General features: G+C 44.4%; 1 protein-coding gene and 1 long non-coding RNA gene across 2 annotated transcripts in view; one reads left to right on the top strand and one right to left on the bottom strand.

Moving 5' to 3' along the window:
* LOC137356111 (uncharacterized) overlaps positions 1–26524 on the top strand; it is a 186957-nt gene that overhangs the window by 159345 nt on the left and 1088 nt on the right. The window lies entirely within an intron of this gene.
* Positions 2035–2742, bottom strand: LOC137356109 (histone H1-like). The gene has a single exon (XM_068021906.1). It carries the CDS (start codon positions 2740–2742, stop codon positions 2053–2055), a length of 690 nt encoding a protein of 229 aa, XP_067878007.1. The 3' UTR covers positions 2035–2052.

Here is a 26524-nt window from a genome sequence, read left to right on the forward strand (position 1 = left end):
AGCTCTGGAAGCGCAGGTCTGTCTTGAAGTCCTGTGCGATCTCCCGCACCAGGCGCTGGAAGGGCAGTTTGCGGATGAGCAGCTCGGTGGATTTCTGGTAGCGGCGGATCTCCCGCAGAGCCACAGTGCCGGGTCTGTAACGGTGAGGCTTCTTCACTCCGCCCGTGGCTGGAGCGCTCTTGCGGGCCGCTTTTGTAGCCAGCTGCTTGCGGGGAGCTTTCCCTCCGGTCGATTTGCGCGCTGTCTGCTTGGTTCTGGCCATTCTGGTAGAAGATCAGGAACAAAGACACTGTAAATGTTGAGACTGCTCAGGGACTGTCTATTTAAGACAGTAGAGGGACCGCCCTAGTGTTGTGATTGGATGCAGCCCCGTCCATCAGACAAGTTTGAAACCAGCTCTGGGAAGTAAAAGGGCGGCGGGAAATGCTGTGCACTGATTGGTTGAACTGTAACTGAAACTGAAATTTTATCAATTTCAAAAAGCCCGCCAATTTCCGATGAGCAAACAAGGGAAAGATTAAAAAACACCTAATTTGGCGGAAACAATTATAAAATCTCACTCCTTGTAGCTTTATTTCTTTCTTCCTAGATCCCCCTCTGTGTCTTACAACACAGATTAAACAGTGTTCTCTGGCGGGAATAAAGCGCCAGTCATTACTTACTATAACGGCAGTAAATCCCGCTTCGTGCCGGCAGTTCAGACCCTCACGTATCAATTATCAAATGCAACCGTTTAATTCATGACGTGTTCGATAAATAATGAAGAGAAAAAGAGAGTGAAAATTCTGCGATCTGTAAATTTACTGAGAGAATGAAATGATGTATAAAAGCCGTTGTTGATAAAGATAAACAATATACTGATAACTTGATCTTATTAATTCAAGTTGCAAGGTCACTGCTCTCTCTGTGAGTCTTTGGGTGGCTCTTAGAAGAGCCTTTGTGTTTGGTAGAAAGGGTGGATTTGTTTAGCCGCCGAATCCATAGAGAGTGCGGCCCTGGCGTTTCAGAGCGTACACCACATCCATGGCGGTGACCGTCTTGCGCTTGGCGTGCTCAGTGTAGGTGACCGCATCTCTGATCACATTCTCCAGGAAAACCTTCAGCACCCCGCGGGTCTCCTCATAGATCAAACCCGAGATGCGCTTCACTCCACCACGGCGAGCCAGGCGGCGGATTGCTGGCTTGGTGATACCCTGGATGTTATCACGAAGCACTTTGCGGTGCCGCTTTGCTCCGCCTTTGCCCAGTCCTTTGCCTCCTTTACCTCTTCCTGTCATGACGCTTCTTCAGTCAAAGCACTGCTGAATGAGAAACGAGCTGATTCTGCTGCCTTTTTTATACAGCCCGCCCGGACCTGACTGAGAAAGTGACAGAGAGTGAGAGGCGGGGCGGAGAGGAAACTGAGTGACAGACAGAGCAGAGAAATGTCTTTCATCCTCCAGCTCCGCCTCCCACTTGCTCGAACCGCCAATTCAAAAAATAAACTCTCAACAATAGAGCTCAGCACAAAACTTCCAGACTCAACCTTTATAGTCAAAGATAACAGAAACCCAGAGCTGTTAAATAAGGATCTATAACAATTAAAAGTTGATCATCTACCCGCCTAAGTACAGTGCTTCCGATCACAAGTCAACCCGTTTCCACACACCTCCCCTCCCAGACGGATTGAGTATTTTACTAACACCTTACCCCAGCTGAATTAGAGAATTGAGTTGTGACGCGGGGTTTCTCGCCAGTATTCCTGTGTTAGACCCTCTCACTCTGAATTAGTGAAACGAGCATGAACTGAGACTGTACCGAACAGATCCCCAGTTACAGTGACGACGGAACTTCCCTCTGTTTTGTTACAGAGAGTGGGGGAAGGGCTGAGTGTAGTGCATGTCAGCGAGTCACCAGGGATCCTGCATTTACTTCCCATCATTTCTATGTGAAATGTGCACACGGCGGCGGGACAGGGATCATTTGATAGGGGGAACAGCTCTTTCCTGAGAGATGTGGGTGGCTCTGAAAAGAGCCTTTGGTTTCAGATGTCTACAACTTTCCCGTGCAGTTTCACTTCTTTCCAGGGGCTGCTTTCTGAGCCTTTGCTGCTTTCGGCTTGGTCTTGCCCCTTGATGATTGAACTTTCTTGAGCACCTTTCCGCCCGTGGCACTCTTGGGTTTTTTGGCCTTCTTCACAGGAGACTTTTTCGGAAGCGCTGCTTTCTTCCCTGGGGATTTCTTTGGCGTTGCCGCCTTCTTGCTGGTCACTTTCTTGCCTGCTGCTTTCTTCGCTGCCGATTTCTTGGCTGCTAGTTTCTTGACTGGTAATTTCTTGCCTGCTGATTTCTTTGCTGTCACTTTCTTGCCAGCTGTTTTCTTCACTAAAAGTTTTTTGCCTGCTCCTGACTTCACTTTCTTTCCCACATTTCCCTTGGTTCCCTGCTTCGGGATTCTGAAGGAGCCGGAGGCGCCCGTACCGCTGCTCTGCACCAGGGAGCCTTTGTTCACATTCCTCCTGATACTTTGCTTGATTTGGGTCCTGAGCTTCCCCACATCCACACCGCTCCGACCCAGAGCCTTCTTTATGGCGGGCAGTGAGGTCCCCTTGCGATCGGAGCAATCCGCCACAATCCTGAGGATCTGCTCGCTCAACGTGGGACCGGCTGACTTGTTCCGGGGTGCTGCTTTCTTCTTTTTCGGAGTCTTGACTTGAGCGGCGGCGGCTGGAGGAGCCGTTTCGGCGGCTGCTGTATCGGTCATGTCCGGGACTCTGCACAACTTCTCTCTGTCAGTAAGAACTGGGTCAGAAATGAAGCCGGTGGTGGCGGCATTGAGCAACTTAAAGGCAGTGAGCGGACGGGGGCGGAGACAACCTGCTGTCAGCTCCCGGCTCCTGCTGCCTCTCTGTGTTTCTCTCTGGTCCTAAACTCTCCGATTCCACTGAAATTCGGGTACTGTAGAATCCCAGACTAGATCCTTCCTGTCTCTGACATCAGAATGCTTGCTATCCAAAAGTTTGTACTTGAAGTAAAGACTCCATTTTTGACCGAAACCCGTTTTATTGCTGCACTGATGGCGCTCTCTCCCCCGATAGCTGACATGTTCTCTACATTTTCACTGAAATCTTGAAATCAACAAAGAAACTACACTGAATTCCCACTTTGGGAATGAGAAGGGGATCAATGTGCTTCTTTGGCTGGAAAATCTTGTTACTTGACACAAGAGGGACTCGGAAATCCGGCGATGAGTCCGGACGCACAAACACAGTGACATTAGACTAACCCGCCAGCACCTTTAATACACTCTCTCTTACACAATATTCACATCTACACATTCTCATGTCGAACTGTTCACTAAATGTAGAGTTCCCAGGACAGGTTTTGATCTCAATGCTGAGGTAAATAGACCCTTCAGCTCCACTCTATCCAGGCCCTTCCACATTTTATACATTTCAATCAGATCTCAAGTCAGCCTTCTCTGTTCCAAGGAGAACAACCACAGTCTTTCCAATCTTTCCTCAGAGCTGCATTTTTCAGTCCCGGCAACATGCTCGTAAATCTCCTCTGTACTCTCTCTGGTGCAGTTACATCCTTTCTGTAATGAGGTGACCAGAACTGCACACAGAACTCAAGTTCTGGCCGAACCAATGTTGATAAAGTTCCAGCATAACCTTCCTCCTCTTATATTCTATACCTCGGTTAATAACCAGGGATTCCATATGTCGTCTTAACCATATTGCCGCCCTACCCTGTTACCTTCAGGGATCCGTGGACATTTACTCCAAGGTCCCTCACCTCCTCTGCACCTCTCAGTATTTTCCCATTAATCGTGTATTCCTTTGCATTGTTTGACCTCCCCAAGTGCATCACATCACACTTCTCCAGGTTGAATTCGATGTGCCACTTTTCTGCCCTTCTGACCAGACCATAAACATCTTCCTCAAGTCCACAGCAATCCTCCTCACTATCGACCACACGGCCAATGTTGGTGTCGTCTGCAAACTTCTTGATCGTGTCCCTCAACATTTATGTCCAAATTGTTTATATAGATCATCAACAAAACAGGTGACCCATTACTGAGCCCTGGGGAAAACCACTGGAAACAGCCCTCCAGTCTCAAAAGCAGCCGTCAACAATTACTCTTTGTTTCCTGCCACTGAGCCAATTTTGCATCCACCTTGCTGCATTTCCCTGGATCCCATGAGATGTTATTTTATAAAGATTCTGTATTTTGTGACCTTGTCAAAAGCCTTGCTAAAATTCATGTAGAATCCATCAACTGCACTACCCTCATCTATCATCCTTTTTCAAATTCAATTCAGTTTGTATGTGCCTTTCTAAGTGACAGTTTGTCTTGTCTCTCAGAATAGATTTCAATAATTTACCCACTACTGAGGTTAGACTGAGTGGCCTGTAATTATTGAGTTTTCGGCTGAACTGTAAGATTCGTTTTATCTCGAAAGATCCGCCTGGGGAAACAAGACTTTCCAATCTCATCTCTCACTGATATGGTGCCAGAGGAAAACACATTATTAATCTCACAGTCCGGGAAAGTGTCAGAGAGTGAGGCATACAATGTCCCAAATGTAACTTTCTCTGCCCTGTTGAACTCTCTGTAATCTTTTAGCTCAAACCCTTCGCTATGACTCTCAGTGACAGACAGTTTCAATCTGATTAAATGGATCTGTGACTGTAACTGTCAGATATTAACTCCTGACCCATTCCTGCAAACACATCGACTCCCTCGGAGGATCACTTTGAGAATTCGAGCTAATGAACAGCAAACATAGTGCAGAGAATGATCTCAAGTTGAGCTTGGTAACAGGGTAATCTCCCAGCTGGAAACCTTCTCTAATCTTGCCCACAGTCCCGGTTCCATTGCTCAAAATCAGATAAAACTGAACTGGAGAAAGTTCCGATTGATTTTTGTTTTTCAAACCATTGCCGAATGAGGCGCATGCGCGGTATTAACCCGCCCCCACCGCTGATTGTGAATGAGCGAATGTACGCATGCGCGCTCCCCTCCTCCAGCAAATCTGTTGAACGCCATTTACTCAGTGAGCGGAAAGAGTTTGTTTTTAACAGAGGGAATGGAGATATTACAGCCTCGGGGTAAGGCAGCAAACAGCAATCTGCTTCCAGCAGCACATTGCTTTGGGACCCTGTCCGCAGTCTGGATCAGAGATCACCATTGACTCCGGAGCAAGTTCAGGGGGAGTCGCGGGCTGTTTGTGAGAGGCAATGTGGAGGATGAACTGATCCCAGAACATGGAGTGAGCGGCGGAATGGAGAGGCCTTTCTCGGCCTGTGTGTGGGCACTGGGTAAGTGAGACAGAACGTGAATAAGCTGCTGTTGAAAATCTTTGCTGTTTCTCGCCTCAGTTCTGTAATACATGTTGGTGGTTTAACTCCTGTTTCACGCTGTTTACTGTGAGTGAACAGTGAATAGTGGAATCAAGATCCAGGGTGCACAGTTTCAGAATAAGGAATCTCCCATTTTGGACGGAGGTAAGGAGGAATTTCTTCTCTTGAAGCGTCAGTCATCTTTGGAATTCTCTACCTCAGAGAGCAGTGGAGGCTGGGTTGTTAAATATATTCAAGGATGAGTTAAACTTTTGATCTCCATGGGAGTAATGTGTTCTGGGAGCAGGTAGGATAATGGAGTTGAATCCAGGATCAGATCAGCCATGATCTTATTGAATGGCGGATCAGACTCGAGAGGCTGAATGGCCTACTCCTGCTCCTACTTCTTAGGTTCTTATGTTATGTCAGATGGAAATAGAAACCTGATCCGTACAAACATCCCTCAGGTATTCCCAATCTTGGAGCAGTGCAGATATTGGCTTGTTTCTGGATGTCACTAAATTGTTGTAAATCGGCCAAAACACCTGGTCAGCAGATGCTGAGATCTGCAGTGAAATCAGACACTAACATTCTTTGTATTTCTGGTGAGTATTTGTGGTTAGTAATAATGATTATGAATTGAAATGTTACATTAATCTCTTTTCTAGCTTCCACCTCAACTGATCTTCAGTTACAAGATATATTGTTCTTCCTTTCTGTCGGCAAATACTTCAAGGGAACAGAATGAATGTGATGATTCCCAGGCACAAGGGAACGTACATTCAGCTCCTTGCAACACAGAGTAGGTATGTTATCACTCCCAGAGACCATCAGTTAATTCCAGAGTCACATGGAGCAGAAGTAGTCAAACTCTCACTGATCCCAAGTTCAGAGACACATTTTCAATCCAGCAATCAAACAAAGCAGAAGAGACAGACATTGTATCCAATCCATTCCAATTCTGTACTGCTGAATGTTAGGTACATCAATCTCAGTTCAAAAGCACTCCCACTATCAGATTGAAAGGCACTAATTCAATCTCACAAGAGGGACACATCCTGGAGACAGTAAGATAGAGAGTGAATCTCACCCTCACATACCTGAAACTGTGTGCAGTTCTGGTCACCTCATCACAGAAATGATGTAACTGCACTAGAGAGGGTAAAGAGGATATTTATTTGGATGTTGCCAGGGCTGGAAAAATGCTGTTGTGAGGAAAGATTGGATAGGCTGGGATTATTCTCTTTGGAACAGTGAAGGCTGAGGGGAGAGCTGATTGAAATGTATCGAATTTTGAGGTACCCGGACAGAGTGGAGGTGAAGGTTCTATTCACCAAAACAAAGAGGTCAGTGACGAAGGCCAGAGATTTAAATTGATTGACAAAAAAATTAGAGGGGAGATGAGGGATAGAAAATCACTCAGAGGGTGTTCGGGGTCTGGAACTCACTGCCTGAAAGGATAGTTGAGGCATGGACCCTCAACTGATTCAGAAGTACTCTGGCAAGGCACCTCAAGTGCCATAAGCTGCAGGGTTCACGACCAAATCCTGGAAGGTGGGATTCGATTAAGTGGCCTCTTTCCATGCCTTAAACTTTCTATGATTCTATGAAATTGATGATTAAAAGAAAATAAACACATTCCTATACTGTAAACAGACAGACACAGAGTGAAATTCACATTTACAAATTATAAAAGAGTTAAAGTAAAGATTAAAACCTCCAGCCACAGAAGGGAGACTGACAGCTACAGAGAAGAAAATAAAACCACTCACATGCAAGAGACTGTCAGATAGAGAATAACACCAGAGTCACCTAACAGAGACAGACACTTACCATGTAAAACACATGGACACATACCAGAAACTGAGAGTGACAAAGGAAAATCAATTCTCCAATAAGAGAAATTGAATGATAGGAATAACACACATAATTGTGTAGTAGACATTGATAGCTGCAGAAAAAAAGAAAATGTGCACACACACCTGTCAGGAACTGTAAGCTGCAGATTAAAACACACAGACCAAAAATCGAAAGATTCAGAGAAAAGCCCCACATCACACACTAGAGTTTGAAAGATACAGAATTAACCCATACTATTATATCTTAACTTTACAGATACAGCCTAACAGTGACACTCACATACCAGAAACCAACTGGTGCAAAGTAAAACTCACTCAAGTAACAGAAACTGACAGGTAAAGATCAAAAAACAGAATCATATACCAGGAAATGGCAGGTATAGAATAAAACAACAATCATCACATATTGGAAGTTGGCAGGTTGGGGCGGGAACACCTTCATGTTCCATAAACTGACAGGTACAGAGTAAAATAAACATTCATATACTATCAATGGACAGGTACAGATTTAACATCTCATTCACTTAACAGAAGCTAAAAGGTGCTGCAGAAAGTACATAATCAAATTCCAAAGATTGAAAGATACAGAATAAACCCACATTCACACACCAGATACTGACAGGAACAGAACCCACATTCCATTCACAGAAACAGATAGGGACACAATCACATACCAGAAACTGACAGGGAAAGATAAAAACCTTCACACATTTCGGAAAGTAACAGGTGCAGGATAAATGTTACCCTTGCATATGAGAAACTGACAGATACAGATTAACACCCAGACTCACATACTAGAAACTAACAGGTAAAGATTAAAATCTACATTTATATTTCGGAAAATAGCAAATGCAGTATAAAAGCCACACTCAACTACAAGAGACTGACAGACACAGAGTGAAATCCACAGTGAATTCCAAGAAATTTACTGTTAGAGAGTGAAAATCTCTCATCCATAACTGACAGGTACAAAGAAAACCCAACACTTGCACTTCACACTCTGACAGATACAGAATAAAACACACACATAATTAAGAAGATTTATAAACCAGATACTGACAGATACAGACTAAAACTCAAAGTCACTTAACATAAACTGACAGATACAGAATAAATTCAGCAGTCACAGACCAGAGAATGAAATGCACAAAGTAAACCTCACAGACAGATGTCAGAAACTGACATGTACAGATTAAAAATCACACTCACATTCTCGAGAATGTAGAGATGTGGTGTACAATCCAGAGTCAAAAGCCAGACTGAAACATGTTTGTGTATACCAGACCATAACATAGACAGGTTAAAAACCAGACCTGCACATTAGAAGTTTAAAGGCACAGGTTAAAACTTAAATTTACAAACCAGACAATCAAAGATAATGAGTGAACACCACTCATATACAAGTGAGTGTTAGATTGACAATCAAGCACACATTCACATGCAATAAACTGTGGGGCACAAGTACAAGACACACAAACAAACATCAGAAACTGAAAGATACAGAATAAGACGTTTCTCACATAAAACAAAGTGACAGGTACAGATAAACCCACACTCAAAATCAGAAACTGACAGAGATAAACTGTAGACTAGGGATTGAGAGATATAGAGTGAAACATACACCCGTATCCAAGGAACTGAATAATACAGCAAAAGAAGTGAAAAAAAACATTCACCCGCTAGAAAAGAATTAAACTGCACTAACACACCAGAAACTGACAGGCATGAATAAAACCCCCTCACCCACACAACCAACTGCTCCCCCCCCCCCCCACCAATACAGAAACAGATAACAGAAAATGACAGGCATGAAGCAAACCCCCGCGCCAACCGCCCACACCCCCATCCCCCCGCCCAAGACAGAAAAACACAACAGAGACTGACAGCCATGAAAGAAAAGCTACACACAAATACCAGAAAGTGGCAGGTACAGTTCGGGGTGGTGCAGTGGTCCGGGCGGCGCAGTGGTTAGCACCGCAGCCTCACAGCTCCAGGGACAGGAGTTCAATTCTGGGTACTTCTTGTGTGGAGTTTGCAAGTTCTCCCTGTCACCGCGTGGGTTTTCACCGGGTGCTCCGGTTTCCTCCCACCGCTAAAGACTTGCAGGTGACAGGTAAATTGGCCATTGTAAATTGCTCGTCGTGTAGGTCGGTGGTAGGGAATATGGGCTTACTGTAGGGTTAGTATAAATGGGTGGTTCTTGGTCGGCACAGACTCCGTGGGCCAAAGGGCCTGTTTCAATGCTGTATCTCTAAAATAAAAAAAGTAAAGTTCCATACTGCAAAGTACAAAGGAAACAAGGTAAAAAACAGCCTTCACGAATCTGAGTTAGACTGATGTGGAGTAAAATCTAGATGCACATACCAAAGATTGACTGGTATAAATCTCAATCACATAAGAAATTGAGAGGTGCAGAGTAAACCCCACAAACAGGGATCAGTATGTAACTGGTACAAAGTAAAATTCAAAACAAACTTTTCAGAAACAGACAGGTAACAAGAAGAAAAAAGACACAAACACAAATACCAGAGAACAAGGGTTACAGAGTAAAACACATGCTCGTTTATCAGGAATTGCCATGTACAGAATTAAAAACCTCTCATTCACACTAGAAACTGACAGAAACAAAGGAAATCCCACACTCATATAGCCCTGCCCACTGATTGCGTCATAATGAAGCGTAGAGCGCATGCGCTACCCTTCCCCCAACACTATCTCTGAGCGTCATTCAGTGAGTGAGCGGAAGATTGTTTAAATCAGCTGCGAATGGAGACATCCGGGTCCCGGGGTAAGTGAACAAACAACATCTGCTTCCAGCAGCAACACCAGGTTTGGGAGCGAGTCTGCAGATGTGTTCAGAGATTAACATTGAATAACGGGGAAGTTCAGCGGGAGTCGGGGACTGTGTGGAATGTACACTTCTTCTTTGGGCCTCCTTATCTCGAGAGACAATGGATACGCGCCTGGAGGTGGTCAGTGGTTTGTGAAGCAGCGCCTGGAGTGGCTATAAAGGCCAATTCTGGAGTGACAGGCTCTTCCACAGGTGCTGCAGAGAAATTTGTTTGTTGGGGCTGTTGCACAGTTGGCTCTCCCCTTGCGCCTCTGTCTTTTTTCCTGCCAACTACTAAGTCTCTTCGACTCGCCACAATTTAGCCCTGTCTTTATGGCTGCCCGCCAGCTCTGGCGAATGCTGGCAACTGACTCCCACGACTTGTGATCAATGTCACACGATTTCATGTCGCGTTTGCAGACGTCTTTATAACGGAGACATGGACGGCCGGTGGGTCTGATACCAGTGGCGAGCTCGCTGTACAATGTGTCTTTGGGGATCCTGCCATCTTCCATGCGGCTCACATGGCCAAGCCATCTCAAGCGCCGCTGACTCAGTAGTGTGTATAAGCTGGGGATGTTGGCCGCTTCAAGGACTTCTGTGTTGGAGATATAGTCCTGCCACCTGATGCCAAGTATTCTCCGAAGGCAGCGAAGATGGAATGAATTGAGACGTCGCTCTTGGCTGGCATACGTTGTCCAGGCCTCGCTGCCGTAGAGCAAGGTACTGAGGACACAGGCCTGATACACTCGGACTTTTGTGTTCCGTGTCAGTGCGCCATTTTCCCACACTCTCTTGGCCAGTCTGAACATAGCAGTGGAAGCCTTACCCATGCGCTTGTTGATTTCTGCATCTAGAGACAGGTTACTGGTGATAGTTGAGCCTAGGTAGGTGAACTCTTGAACCACTTCCAGAGCGTGGTCGCCAATATTGATGGATGGAGCATTTCTGACATCCTGCCCCATGATGTTCGTTTTCTTGAGGCTGATGGTTAGGCCAAATTCATTGCAGGCAGACGCAAACCTGTCGATGAGACTCTGCAGGCATTCTTCAGTGTGAGATGTTAAAGCAGCATCGTCAGCAAAGAGGAGTTCTCTGATGAGGACTTTCCGTACTTTGGACTTCGCTCTTAGACGGGCAAGGTTGAACAACCTGCCCCCTGATCTTGTGTGGAGGAAAATTCCTTCTTCAGAGGATTTGAACGCATGTGAAAGCAGCAGGGAGAAGAAAATCCCAAAAAGTGTGGGTGCGAGAACACAGCCCTGTTTCACACCACTCAGGATAGGAAAGGAAATGTACACTAGAGGCCTGGATACCCGAGTCCAACCCGAGCGGGGCCCGAGCACATGTGTCCGCCTCGGCTCGGGCCCAGCTTGCGGCTCCGGCTTTCGGGCTCGGGTCCAGTTCGGGTTCGGGTCGGACACACTCGGTCAGTCTCTGCTGGTCAGTATTGAAATTTAAAAAAACTGACCGGAGCTGGGAGTCCGGGTCGGAATTGAGTCTGCGCAGTGAGCCGGTGCCGTGACGGTCATCACGCATGCGCTGCAGCTTTTTGCAGGTTGGGGGTCAGGAAGGGTTGGGTCGGGTCCGCTGTTGTTCGGTCGGGTTCTTGGTGTGTGTGTCGACTCGAGTCCGAACAGTGAACAGTTTAATTTTTTTATATTAATACTGAATATTCTATAATCATTTTATGATAATTATTCATTCAGGACCTTCCTGCTCTCTGCATCTCAGCTGCTCACTGGATAAACTTACAGCAAGTATCTCAACCTGTAAAGCAGGAGTTTACATAATGTATAATGATATTTACTGAGCCTTCGGGCAATTGCTGTGATTAGTTTAAGCAATACAGATACTGGTACAGTGCGGCACAACTCCATGGGTTTCTGTTTAACTCATGACCAAACAATCATTGACATTGTGGCTCCAATCTTCATCTTTGAAACAATCTTTCAACCAGCTGAAACATTGTTTATCTGGCAGTGCTACAAAAACTTACAAAGATGTCAAAGGATAGATGGACACTCTGAAAACTTTGGAGGTTTGAGATTCATCCATGACATCAAATAATCTAGACTAAGAATATTTTTCTTTAAAAAAAGTGATAGATAACTTCATGCAAAATTGTATTAAATGTCAATGCTGGAAATTGTTCAACATGCTTTGTCAATGTTAACATATATGTTTTGTTTTGCTTTGTCAGCTATTCGAGGTTCTGGCCATTATGTGTACACTGATCAACCAGAAGTCTTCAATCTGCAGATCTGTAGAGTAATGATCAGACAGCACGGGGAATCTGCAGTACTGTACATTAACAATCAAACAGCACAGGGAAAGCCTGCTATCTGATCTGTCATTTATCCAAACAATCAATCTTTCCTTTCACTGAAGGTAACTTGCAGGTACAGGAAGCAATTAACAAGGTAAATGGTGTGTTGGTCTTCATTGCAAGAGGATGAGTATAGGAGTAAAGATGTCTTGCTGCAATGAAATAGAGCCTTGTTGAGACTGTACCTGGAGTATTGTGTGCAGTTTTGGTCTCTCACCTATAAAAATGATATACTTGTCATAGAGGGAATGCAATGAAGGTTCACCAAACTAATTCCTGGGATGAAGGGATTGCGTGATGAGGGAAGATTAAACAGACTGGGCCTTTATTCTCTGGAGTTTAGAAGAATGAGAGGTGATCTCATTCAAACATACAAAATTCTTACAGGACTCGACAGGGTAGATGCAGGAAGGATGTTTCCCCTGACTGGGGATCTCGAACCAGGGGATACAGTCTCAGAATAAGGAGCAGACCATTTAGGACTGAGATGAGGAGGAATTTCTTACACTCAGAGGCTGGTGAATCTTGGGAATTTTCTACCCAGAGGGCTGTGGAGACTCAGTCATTGAGTATGTTCAGGATGGGGATCGGTACATTTCTATATACTAAAAACATCAAGGGTTACAGGGATAGTGCAGGAAAATGGTGTTGAAGTAGATCAACCTTGATCTCATTGAATGGTGGAGAGGGCTCAAAGGGCTGAATGACTTAGTCCTGTTCCTAGTTCTGATGTTAATGTGTTGTAGTCAGGTTCAGGGGAACAAAACTGTGCTGCTGTACTGCAATGCTGTCCAACATGGACACTTTGTATCACCGGGTTCCTAATGTGGAAATGACAATGATGAAACTGTAAAGTTCTAACCCTCACCTGTTCTTGTCTTACAGGGAATACTTCTCCTTTGTGCAGGAACCGGAATAGATGTGATGTTTCCCAGGACCAAGGAACCGTGCAGCCCAGCTCCTTCTAACACTCAGTAGGTACGTGATCATTCCCATAGTGTAAAGGTACAGACAGCTCACCAGTTCCACTGTCAGGGACACCAGAAGGAGTCAGTCTCAAACTGATCCCAAGATCCAGACACACATTTTCAATCCCAACAAGGTAAATAGAGCAGGAGAGACAGACATTGTATCCAGTTCAAACCAATTCAGTACTGCTGACAGGTAGAGACATGAATCCCAGGTCAACTATCAGATTTAAATAGAGTCATATACAGCAGAGGAGGCTATTCGGCCCATTGACTCCATGTTTACTCTCCACAAAGGAATACAGTCAGTCTCACACCCTGGCTCGATCCCCGTCGCCCTGCAAGTCTATTTCTCTCAGGTGACCATCCAACATCCTACTGAATTCAGTGATTGTCTCCACTTCCACCTCCCTTGTGGGCAGTGAGTTCCAGGTCATTACCACCCCCTGTGTAAAACAGTGTTTCCTCATATTCCCCCTGAATCTCTGGTCAAAAACATTCAATCTGTGTAAACTAGTCCTTGTACCATTTGTTAGTGGGAACAGTTTTTCGCTTTCCAGCTTGCCTGTTAATATCTTGTACATTTCAGTTAAATCTCCCCTCAATCTCCTTTGTTCTGAGGAGCCGTGCCCGTGCCACATGATAGCGAAGCGAGGAATTGGCAGAGAGAGGAGTTGAACACGTGGCTGCAGGGATGGTGTAGGAGGGAGGGTTTTGGTTTCCTGGATAATTGGGGCTCTTTCTGGGGTAGGTGGGACCTCTACAAACAGGATGGTCTTCACCTGAAACAGAGGGGTACCAATATCCTGGGGGGGGCGGGGGGGAGATTTGCTAGTGCTCTTCGGGGGGGTTTAAACTAATTCAGCAGGGGAATGGGAACCTAAATTGTAGTTCCAGTGTACAGGATGTTGAGAGTAGTGAGGTCAGGGATAAGGTTACAAGGACGCAAGAGGGCACTGGCAAGCAAGAACTTGGTTTAAAGTGTGTCTACTTCAACGCCAGAGGCATCCGGAATAAGGTGGGTGAGCTTGCAGCATGGGTTGGTACCTGGGATCTCGATGTTGTGGCCATTTCGGAGACATGGGTAGAGCAGGGGCAGGAATGGATGTTGCAGATTCCGGGATTTAGATGTTTCAGTAAGAACAGAGAAGATGGTAAAAGAGGTGGGGGGGGGGTGGCATTGTTAATCAAGGAGAGTATCACAGCGACAGAAAGGACGTTTGAGGACTCGTCTACTGAGGTAGTATGGGCTGAGGTTAGAAACAGGAGAGGAGAGGTCACCCTGTTGGGAGTCTTCTATAGACCTCCGAATAGTTCCAGAGATGTAGAGGAAAGGATAGCGAAGATGATTCTCGACAGGGGCGAGAGTAACAGGGTAGTTGTTATGGGGGACTTTAACTTTCCAAATATTGACTGGAAATACTATAGTTTGAGTACTTTAGATGGGTCAGTTTTTGTCCAGTGTGTGCAGGAGGGTTTTCTGACAGTATGCAGACAGGCCAACCAGGGGTGATGCCACATTGGATTTGGTACTGGGTAATGAACCCGGCCAGGTGTTAGATTTAGATGTAGGTGAGCACTTTGGTGATAGTGATCACAATTCGGTTAGGTTTACCTTAGCGATGGGCAGGGACAGGTATATACCGCAGGGCAAGAATTATAACTGGGGGAAAGGAAATTATGATGCGATTAGGCAAGATTTAGGATGCGTAGGATGGGGAAGGAAACTGCAGGGGATGGGAACAATCGAAATGTGGAGCTTATTCAAGGAGCAGCTACTGCGTGTCCTTGATAAGTATGTACCTGTCAGGCTGGGAGGAAGTTGTCGAGCGAGGGAGCTGTGGTTTACTAAAGAAGTTGAAGCGCTTGTCAAGAGGAAGAAGGCTTATGTTAGGATGAGACGTGAAGGCTCAGTTAGGGCGCTTGAGAGTTACAAGCGAGCCAGGAAGGATCTAAAGGGAGAGCTAAGAAGAGCGAGGAGAGGACACGAGAAGTCATTGGCGGATAGGATCAGGGAAAACCCTAAGGCTTTCTATAGGTATATCAGGAATAAAAGAATGACTAGAGTTAGATTAGGGCCAATCAAGGATAGTAGTGGGAAGTTGTGTGTGGAATCAGAGGAGATAGGGGAAGCGTTAAATGAATATTTTTCGTCAGTATTTACAGTAGAGAAAGAAAATATTGTCGAGGAGAATACGGAGATTCAGACTACTAGGCTCGATGGGATTGAGGTTCACAAGGAGGAGGTGTTAGCAATTTTGGAAAGTGTGAAAATAGATAAGTCCCCTGGGCCAGATGGGATTTATCCTAGGCTTCTCTGGGAAGCTAGGGAGGAGATTGCAGAGCCTTTGTCCTTGATCTTTATGTCGTCATTGTCGACAGGAATAGTGCCGGAAGACTGGAGGATAGCAAATGTTGTCCCCTTGTTCAAGAAGGGGAGTAGAGACAGCCCTGGTAATTATAGACCTGTGAGCCTTACTTCGGTTGTGGGTAAAATGTTGGAAAAGGTTATGAGAGACAGGATTTATAATCATCTTGAAAAGAATAAGTTCATTTGCGATAGTCAGCACGGTTTTGTGAAGGGTAGGTCGTGCCTCACAAACCTTATTGAGTTTTTCGAGAAGGTGACCAAACAGGTGGATGAGGGTAAAGCAGTGGATGTGGTGTATATGGATTTCAGTAAGGCATTTGATAAGGTTCCCCACGGTAGGCTATTGCATAAAATACGGAAGTATGGGGTTGAAGGTGATTTAGAGCTTTGGATCAGAAATTGGCTAGCTGAAAGAAGACAGAGTGTGGTGGTTAATGGCAAATGTTCATCCTGGAGTTTAGTTACTAGTGGTGTACCGCAAGGATCTGTTTTGGGGCCACTGCTGTTTGTCATTTTTATAAATGACCTGGAAGAGGGTGTAGAAGGGTGGGTTAGTAAATTTGCAGATGACACTAAGGTCGGTGGAGTTGTGGATAGTGCCGAAGTATGTTGTCGGGTACAGAGGGACATAGATAGGCTGCAGAGTCGGGCTGAGAGATGGCAAATGGAGTTTAATGCAGAACAGTGTGAGGTGATTCACTTTGGAAGGAGGAACAGGAATGCAGAGTACTGGGCTAATGGGAAGATTCTTGGTAGTGTAGATGAACAGAGAGATCTTGGTGTCCGGGTACATAAATCCCTGAAAGTTGCTCCCCAGGTTAATAGGGCTGTTAAGAAGGCATATGGTGTGTTAGCTTTTATTAGTAGGGGGATCGAGTTTCGGAGCCACGAGGTCATGCTGCAGCTGTACAAAACTCTGGTGAGACCGCACCTGGAGTATTGCGTGCAGTTCTGGTCACCGCAATATAGGAAGGATGTGGAAGCTTTGGAAAGGGTGCAGAGGAGATTTACTCGGATGTTGCCTGGTATGGAGGAAAGGTCTTACGAGGAAAGGCTGAGGGACTTGAGGTTGTTTTCGTTGGAGAGAAGGAGGAGGAGAGGTTACTTAATAGAGACATATAAGATAATCAGAGGGTGAGAGAGGGCGGATAGTGAGAGTCTTTTTCCTCGGATGGTGATGGCAAACACGAGGGGACATAGCTTTAAGTTGAAGGGTGATAGATATAGGACAGATGTTAGAGGTAGTTTCTTTACTCAGAGAGTAGTAGGGGCGTGGAACGCCCTGCCTGCAACAGTAGTAGACTCACCAACTTTAAGGGCATTTAAGTGGTCATTGGATAGACATATGGATGAAAATGAAATAGTGTAGGTCAGATGGTTTCACAGGTCGGCGCAACATCGAGGGCCGAAGGGCCTGTACTGCGCTGTAATGTTCTTTTAAAAAAAAAAAGAACAAGCCCAGATTTTCCAGCCAAACCTTGTAACTAAAATCCTGCATCCCTGAAACCATTCTGGTAAATCTCCTCTGCACCCTCTCAAGGACCCTCCCATCCATGCTGAGGTATGGTGACCAGAACGGGACCAGAGCTTTGTAAAGGTTCAGCATAACTTCCCTGCCTTTGTACTCAATGCCGCTGTTTTTAAAGCCCAAGATCCCATATGTTTTACTGACTACTCTCTCAATACCTCCTGCCACCTACAATGACCTTTGCACTTGCACCCTCAGGACCCTCTATTCCTGCAAACTCTTTAGAACTGGGCCAATAATTATATATTGCCTCTCCCTATTCCTTCTGCCAAAATGCATCATCTCACACTTGTCAGTATTAAATTCCATCTGCCACCTCTCTGCCCATTCTACTAGCCTGTCTATGTGCTGTTGCAGGCGGTTTATATCATCCTCGCTGTTTGCCTCACCTCCATGTTTGGTGCCGTCAACAAATTTGGAAATAGACTCTGTTCAGCCTGAGCTACAAATTAAATATAAGATAGATCTGACACATGTACCCGATTGAAAGGTGCAGAATTCATCCCAGAAAAGGTGCACGAGGACTCAAATTTAAAAACAACCCACTTAACCTGCTCTATCAGTTTAAACAATATTCATCCCAATAGTGTAACCTCACACCCATCTTAGATGCAAGTTCAAAATTCTCTGCAGTATCAGATTGAGTGATGCTGTAAAATAAAGAAACCCCGAGGGACAACTTTGATCACAGTTCAGCATTCATCCACATTAAGCAGTTGCAAGATGCATTATCAATTGTTTTCAGCCCAGAGCTACACATCACATCCCATTTCAAACTGAAAGATACATTGTCAATTCCATCACTGTAGATTGAGCTCCAGGATACAAGCCAGTCTAAAAACCTCATGCACTATCATTAGTGCTGTAAAGGTTGGGTTAAAATGATGTATCACTGATGTGTTTACAGGGAGACTGAGTCAATAGTAGTTATAACACTCTCATATTTGTTAAATAACATCTACAGAATCAAACCCAGTGTTGTCATAATTTAAATTAAATGTGATGTAAATACCTACTGAGGTATTAATGTTAAATATATTATTTGAGAGACCAGAAGTGAGATGCAAATGAAATACATCTGACAAATGAACTGCAGATGCACAAACATACAAGAGACTGACAGATACAGACTAAATCTCACACTCTCCTCCAGTACCACAAACAGAATGAATCACATGCTTACACACAGTAGCAGGGAATGTCAGACCCCTCAAACAGTACCACAGACTGATAGGTACAGACAGAATGCCACACTCACACACCACTGACATAGACAAAATGAACCACACATTCACATACAGTGCCAGAGACTGAAAAATACAGAATTAATCCCACTTCTCTCTCTCTCACACAGAAAACACACACACATTCAGATCCAGTACCAGAGACTTACAGATAAAAAAGATAGTGCACACTGACAAACTACATAGACTGACAAATACTGAATGAATCCCACATGCAGAGACAGGTGCAGAAAGAATCCCACACTCTCATGGAGTGATGAACACTGAGAATGAATCCAAAACACACACACACTTTCCCATGGACAGACAGATACAGGGAGAATTTGTCACGCACAGTAGCAGAGACTGATGTAAATATAAAATACATCCCATGCTCACATACTGCAACAGAGACTGACAGGAACAATATTAATCCCACACATGAAAAAATAGCAGAGACTGACAGATGCAGGTAAAATACAAAAACACACACAGTACCAGACAGTGTGTGATACAGAATTAATCTCTCATTCATATTGAATCAGAGTGTCAGAGGCAGAATGAATCTCACACTAACAAACTGCATCAGGGACTGAGAGATCCGGAATCAATTTCTCTCACACAAAGATACAATAGCAGAGACAGTCAGATACAGAATGAATCCGGATTCCCATAGAGTGGCAGATACAGACTGAAACACTCACTAACATACTATAGCAGAGCAGAGTGAATACAGAATAAATTCCACACACAAGGACAACAGAGAGAGAGAGAAAGATCCAGAACTAATTTCACACTGACACAGTAACAGATTATGACAGCTAGAGACTTAGACCTAAACCACATACTGTACGAGAGAGTGACAGCGAGAGAATTAATTCCAGTCACACACAGTACCAGACACTGACAGATACAGAATTAATCACATCATCACACACAGTCACAGACACTGACAGATACAGAATTAATCACATCACACAGTCACAGACACTGACAGATACAGAATTAATCACATCATCACACACAGTAACAGATACTGACAGATACAGAATTAATCACATCATCACACACAGTCACAGACACTGACAGATACAGAATTAATCCCACACAATATATTTGCTTGACATTTAAATGAAATGATGGCAACACAGTGTTTGATTGTGTTGGTTTTATTTAACTATTATGAGAGTCTTTTTAACTACTATTGTCTCAGTCTCCCTATAAACACGAGAGATACATAATATTAGTCCAGCCTTTACAGCACTAATAATAGTGCATGAGGTTTTTGGACTGGCTTGTATTCTGGAGCTCAATGTACAGTGATGGAATTGACATTGTATCTTTCAGTTTGAAATGGGATGTAATGTGTAGCTCTGGGCTGAAAACAATTGATACTGCATCTTGCAGCTGTATAATGTGGATGAATGCTGAACTGTGATCAAAGTTGTCCCTCGGGGTTTCACTATTTTATAGCATCACTCAATCTGAAACTGCACAGAATTTTGAACTTGCATCTAAGCTGGGTGTGAGGTTACACTATTGGGATGAATATTGTTTAAACTCATACTGTTGGTTAAGTGGGTGACATTTTAATTTGTGTCATGGAGCATCTTCCTGGTATGAATTCAACACCTTTCAATCGAGTACAGTGTGTCAGATCTGTCGAATATTTAATTTATAGCTCAGCCTGCACAGAGTCTATTTCAAAATTTGATGGCAACACCAAACATGGAGGTGAGGCAAACAGTGAGGATGATATGAACCGCCTGCAACAGAACATAGATAGGCAAGTAGAATGGGCAGAGAGGTGGCAGATGGAATTTAATACTGACAAGTGTGAGGTGATGTATTTTGGCAGAAGGAATAGGGAGAGGCAATATATAATTCTTGGCACAGTTCTAAAGAATTTGCAACAACAGAGGGTCCTGAGGGTGCAAGTGCAGAGATCATTGTCGCTGGCAGGACATATTGAGAGAGTGGTTAGTGAAGCATATGGGATCTTGGGCTTTATAAACAGAGGCATTGAGTACAAAGGCAGGGAGGTTATACTGAACCTTTATAAAGCTCTGGTTAGACCCCCAACTGGAGTACTGTGTCCAGTTCTGGTCACCATACCTCAGCATGGATGGGAGGGTCCTTGAGAGGGTGCAGAGGGAGATTTACCAGAATGGTTTCAGGGATGGAGGATTTTAGTTACAATGTGAGGTTGGAAAAGCTCGGCTTGTTCTCCTCAGAACAAAGGAGATTGAGGGGAGATTTAACTGAAGTGTACAAGATTTTCACAGGCAAGCTGGAAAGGGAAAAAGTGTTGCCATTAACAAATGGTACAAGGACTAGGTTACACAGATTGAATGTTTTTGACCAGAGATTCAGGGGGAATATGAGGAAACACTGTTTTGCACAGGGGGTGGTAATGACCTGGAACTTACTGCCCACAAGGGAAGTGGAAGTGGAGACAATCACTGACTTCAGTAGGATGTTGGATGGTCACCTGAGAGAAATAGACTTGCAGGGCTACGGGGATCGAGCCGGGGATTGGGACTGACTGTATTGCTTCGTGGAGGGTAAACATGGAGTCAATTGGCCGAATAGCCTCCTCTGGGCTGTAAAATCAGATAGTTGACCTGGGATTCATGTCTGGACCTCTCAGCAGCACGGAATTGGGTTGAACTGGATACAATGTCTGTCTCTCCTGCCCTGTTTACCTTGTTGGGATTGAAAATGTGTGTCTGGATCTTGGCATCAGTGTGAGAATGATTCCTTCTGGTGTACCTGACAGTGGAACTGGTGAGCTGTCTGTGCCTTTACACTCTGGGAATGATCACGTACCTACTGTGTGTTAGAAGGAGCTGGGCTGCACGGTTCCTTGGTCCTGGGAAACATCACATCTATTCCAGTTCCTGCACAAAGGAGAAGTATTCCCTGTAAGACAAGAACAGGTGAGGGTTAGAACTTTACAGTTTCATCATTGTCATTTACACAGTGGGAACCCGGTGATACAAAGTGTCAGTGTTGGACAGCACTGCAGTACAGCAGCACAGTTTTGTTCCCCCTTACCCTGACCACAGCACAAGAACATAAGAACTAGGAACAGGAGTAGGCCATTCAGCCCATTGAGCCCTCTCCACCATTCAATGAGATCATGGTTGGTCTGCTTCAACACCTGTAACCCTTGATGTTTTTAATATATAGAAATGTACCGATCCCCATCTTCAACATACTCAATGACCGAGTCTCCACAGCCCTCTGGGGTAGAGAATTCCAAAGATTCACCAGCCTCTGAGTGAAGAAATTCCTCCTCATCTCAGTCCTAAATGTCCTGCTCCTTATTCTGAGACTGTGTCCCCTGGTTCTAGATCCCCAGTCAGGGGAAACATCCTTCCTGCATCTACCCTATCGAGCCCTGTAAGAATTTTGTATGTTTGAATGAGATCACCTCTCATTCTTCTAAACTCCAGAGAATAAAGGCCCAGTCTGTTTAATCTTTCCTCATAAGGTAATCCCTTCATCCCAGGAATTAGTTTGGTGAACCTTCATTGCACTCCCTCTATGACAAGTATATCTTTTTATAGGTAAGAGACCAAATCTGCACACAATACTCCAGGTACAGTCTCAACAAGGCTCTATTTCATTGCAGCAAGACATCTTCACTCCTATACTCATCCTCTGTCTGATCATTAGTCTACAGTACTGCAGATTCCCGGTGCTGTCTGATCATTAGTCTACAGTACTGCAGATCTACAATACTGTTTGATTGAAGACTTCTGGTTGATCAGCATACACAATGGCCAGCACCTCAAATAGCCTACAAAACAAAACAAAACATATATGTTAATGTTGACAAAGTATGTTGAACAGTTTCTTGCATTAACATTTAATACAATTTTACATAAAGCTTCCTATCACTTTTTTTTTCAAATAAAAATATTCTTACCCTAGATTATTTGATGTCATGGGTGAATCTCAACCCTCCAAAGCTTTCAGAGTGTCCATCTATCCTTTGAGATCTTTGTAAGTGTTTATCTGGCAGTACTACAAAAAATCAGCAAGTGCTGCTTGTTCATTGCTTTTACACACTGGACTGCCCTGTTCCTCAAAAAATTACAGTTCAGTCTTAGAAGAGATAAAACATCCCAGAAACCCTGATGTGAACAAAGAACAGTCCAGCACAGGAACAGGCCATTCGGCCCTCCAAGCCTGCGCCGATCTTGATGCCTGCTGAAACTAACACCTTCTGCACTTCCGGGGCCGATATCCCTCTATTCCCTTCCTATTCATATATTTGTCAAGATGGCTCTTAAACGTCGCTATCGTATCTGCTTCCACCACCTCCCCTGGCAGCAAGTTCCAGGCACTCACCACCCTCTGTGTAAAAAATTTGCCTCGCACATCCCCTCTAAACTTTGCCCCTCGCACCTTAAATCTATGTCCCCTAGTAACTGACTCTTCCACCCTGGGAAAAAGCTTCTGACTATCCACTCTGTCCATGCGCTCATAACTTTGTAAACCTCTATCATGTCGCCCCTCCACCTCCGTCGTTCCAGTGAAATCAATCCGAGTTTTTCCAACCTCCCCTCATAGCTAATGCCCTCCAGACTAGGCAACATCCCAGTAAACCTCTTCTGTCCCCTCTCCAAAGCCTTCACGTCCTTCTGGTAGTGTGGCGACCAGAATTGCATGCAATATTCTAAGTGGGTCCTAACTAAGGTTCTGTACAGCTGCAACATGACTTACCAATTTTTATACTCTATGCCCCGACCGATGAAGGCAAGCATGCCGTATGCCTTCTTGACTACCTTATCCACCTGCGTTGCCACTTTCAGTGACCTGTGGACCTATACGCCCAGATCTCTCTGCCTGTCAATGCTCCAAAGGGTTCTGCCATTTACTGTATACCTCCCACCTGCATTAGACCTTCCAAAATGCATTACCTCACATTTGTCTGGATTAAACTCCATCTGCCACTTCTCCACCCAAGTCTCCAACCGATCGATATCCTGTTGTAACCTCTGACAATCCTCATCATTATCCGTAACTCCACCAACCTTTGTGTCGTCCGCAAACTTACTAATCAGACCAGCTACATTTTCCTCAATCATTTATATATACTACAAACAGCAAAGGTCCCAGCTCTGATCCCTGTGGAACACCACTAGTCACATCCCTCCATTCAGAAAAACACCCATCCACTGTTACCCTCTGTCTTCTGTGACAGAGCCAGTTCTGTATCCATCTTGCCAGCTCACCTCTGAACCCGTGTGACTTCACCTTTTGCACCAGTCTGCCATGCGGGATTTTGTCAAAGGCTTTACTAAAATCCATATGGACAACATCCACTGCCCTTCCCTCATCAATCATCTTCGTCACTTCCTCAAAAAAGTCAATCAAATTAGTAAGACACGACCTCCCCTTCACAAAACCATGCTGTCTCTCGCTAATAAGTTTGTTTGTTTCCAAATGGGATTAAATCCTGTCCTGAAGAATCCTTTCCAATAGTTTCCCTACCACTGACGTCAGGCTCACCAGCCTAGAATTTCCTGGATTATCCTTGCCACCCTTCTTAAACAAAGGAACAACATTGGCTATTCTCCAGTCCTCAGGGACCTCACCTGTAGCCAATGAGGATGCAAAGATTTCTGTCAAGGCCCCAGCAATTTCTTCCCTTGCATCCCTCAGAATTCTAGGGTAGATCCCATCAGGCCCAGGGGACTTATCTAACTTAATGCTTTGCAAGTATTAAAATGCAAAACAAATAATCTAATGATCAAATACAGTTATGTATTTATTGAACATCTTTCTTCCAACTCCTTGAGTACATAAAATTAAAGATCCCAACTCTAGGAACCAAAATAAGTTTTTGTTAACTTATAAATACACACAGTATTTATCTTTTCTGTCAGAAATATCAGCCTGTCTCTTAGACTTTCAAACAACGTCTTGACTCCCTCGTGATTTTTACGCAGTCTTCTCATGAGATTATCCATTTTCTCTCCACAAAGAAAGACTTGCTCTTCTCGAGCACCTTTCACAATCTCAGGACGTCCCAAACCACATTCCACCCAATGAAGATCTTTGTGAATTGTCATCACTGTTGTACAGTAGGAAACACAGCAGCCATTGCCCACAGCAAGTTCCCACAAACAGCACTGTGATAATAACCAGATACATCAGAAACAAATCGTGTCAAACCATAGTTTAGTTTAGTTTAGTGATACAGCACTGAAACAGGCACTTCGGCCCACCGAGTCTGTGCCGACCATCAACCACCCATTTATACTAATCCTACACTAATCCCATATCCAGACCACCTACCGAGACAAGGGGCAATTTATAATGGCAAATTAACCTACCAACCTGCGTGTCTTTGGCATGTGGGAGGAAACCGGAGCACCCGGAGGAAACCCACGCAGACACAGGGAGAACTTGCAAACTCCACACAGACAGTACCCAGAATTGAACCCGGGTCGCTGGAGCTGTGAGGCTGCGGTGCTAACCACTGCGCCACTGTGCCGCCCAAATAGATTAAAATAGATTAAAAAGAAAACTAATAACCTACTCCAACGAGGCACCCAATCAGCAGTGAGGTGAACATTGGATGTGGTAGTCTCAGTCGCAGACAGAGCAACTGAGTAGTCTCAGTCGCAGACAGAGCAACTGAGTAGTCTCAGTCAGAGCAAAAAAAAAAAAACAAAATGTCTTATAAATTGTCATGTAAAAAAAGAATAGAGTCAACAGTGGAAGGCTGAAGGACAGTCCTCCACTGGTTGATTGTCCTTCCAGCTACACTGAAGTTCCTCTCCCTGATGCTACAGCTCGCCGGAATGCAAAGTATACTTCTAGCCAGCCTGGTCAATTTAGGGTATGTAACACTGTGTTCCTTCCACCAGCCCAACAGATCACGTTCGTTTTCCATCGCCAACACAGCAGGTCTCTGTGCTGTGTACTGCTGCACTTCCTCATTTGTGTCTATTTCTTCATGAACATTCTCCCATTCAGCAAATGCAGTCACTGCTTTTTTGGCAGCTGTAGGTTCATTCTCAACCACTGTCGTTTCCTTCACCGGTTCTTCTGTTTTAATGTTGTTGATAAGTCTGCGCACTTCAGAATAAACTACTTCCCTATCATGGCTGGATAACATTCGTAGCTGATTAAATTTAGGCCAGAGAAATGTTGCTATTTTGTGCTCGTCATTTATTTTAACTTTCTTCAGAAGCCACTGTCTGTGCCGTTCCCTGACAACTGCTTGCGTTGGAGTATCTGAAGAATGTGGCATACAGAGACGTTTAAGTTTCTCAAACCACGGAATTACCAGGTTCAATGTAGGATATTGGTCTCCCTCGAGCTCCCTCTGAGCTTCATAAAATGGTCGGAGGAAATCCACCAAAAACTGCAAGACATCAGGGGTGATATTTTCCAGCCTGTAGCTTTCCCCACGCTGTTCCAGTTTCTCGTACAGCTCATGATAAAGATCCTGAATTGAATTCAGTGTCAGATACACAGTACTGTACCTCGTTTCTTCCATTGGATTTAAAGTTTTAGACAACTGTGCAGCAAGACCAGACTGTTTAATATATGTCACCAAGTCTTTGGCATGATGTATAGTTTCTACAACATCCGGAGCTTCAGAAGATAATTCCTTTGGATCAAGTGAATGTTGAAGGACTGTGTTATATACATGGCCCTGACAATCCAGACATCGATATGGTCTCAGATCAAACACACTGTTGGTGCCTTGATCTGTCACCCAGACGAGTTTATATAAATTTGCTGGGTCGAATCCAAATGTATTCACGAGCAGAATTAAAATCTCCTGCCTGATGTTTTTACCAGTTTTGACGTCCTCCAGTGGAAACATTGCTGTTGTTAAAACTTTGACATGAAGTTTAAAATCTACTGTGATGTAATGACAAGTTATCGACATATAATGGATTTTATTGTAGTCGTCCGTCCACATGTCAGTTGTCATTCCCACATTCACATCCTTCAGTATGTCAGTAATCTGAGAAATTAGTTCTTTTCTCTTTTCTTTGGCCACATCACGACACCTTCTTGAAACTGTACTTGGATTTGGTAACACACTTGATGCTGATAC

The sequence above is a fragment of the Heterodontus francisci genome, chromosome 45, assembly GCF_036365525.1.
Source record: "Heterodontus francisci isolate sHetFra1 chromosome 45, sHetFra1.hap1, whole genome shotgun sequence".
Classification (NCBI taxonomy): Eukaryota; Metazoa; Chordata; class Chondrichthyes; order Heterodontiformes; family Heterodontidae; genus Heterodontus; species Heterodontus francisci.

What these genes read in the sequence shown, in the direction of transcription:
- LOC137356109 (XM_068021906.1), bottom strand. Translation starts at nt 2,742, where the DNA reads ATGACCGATACAGCAGCCGCCGAAACGGCTCCTCCAGCCGCCGCCGCT.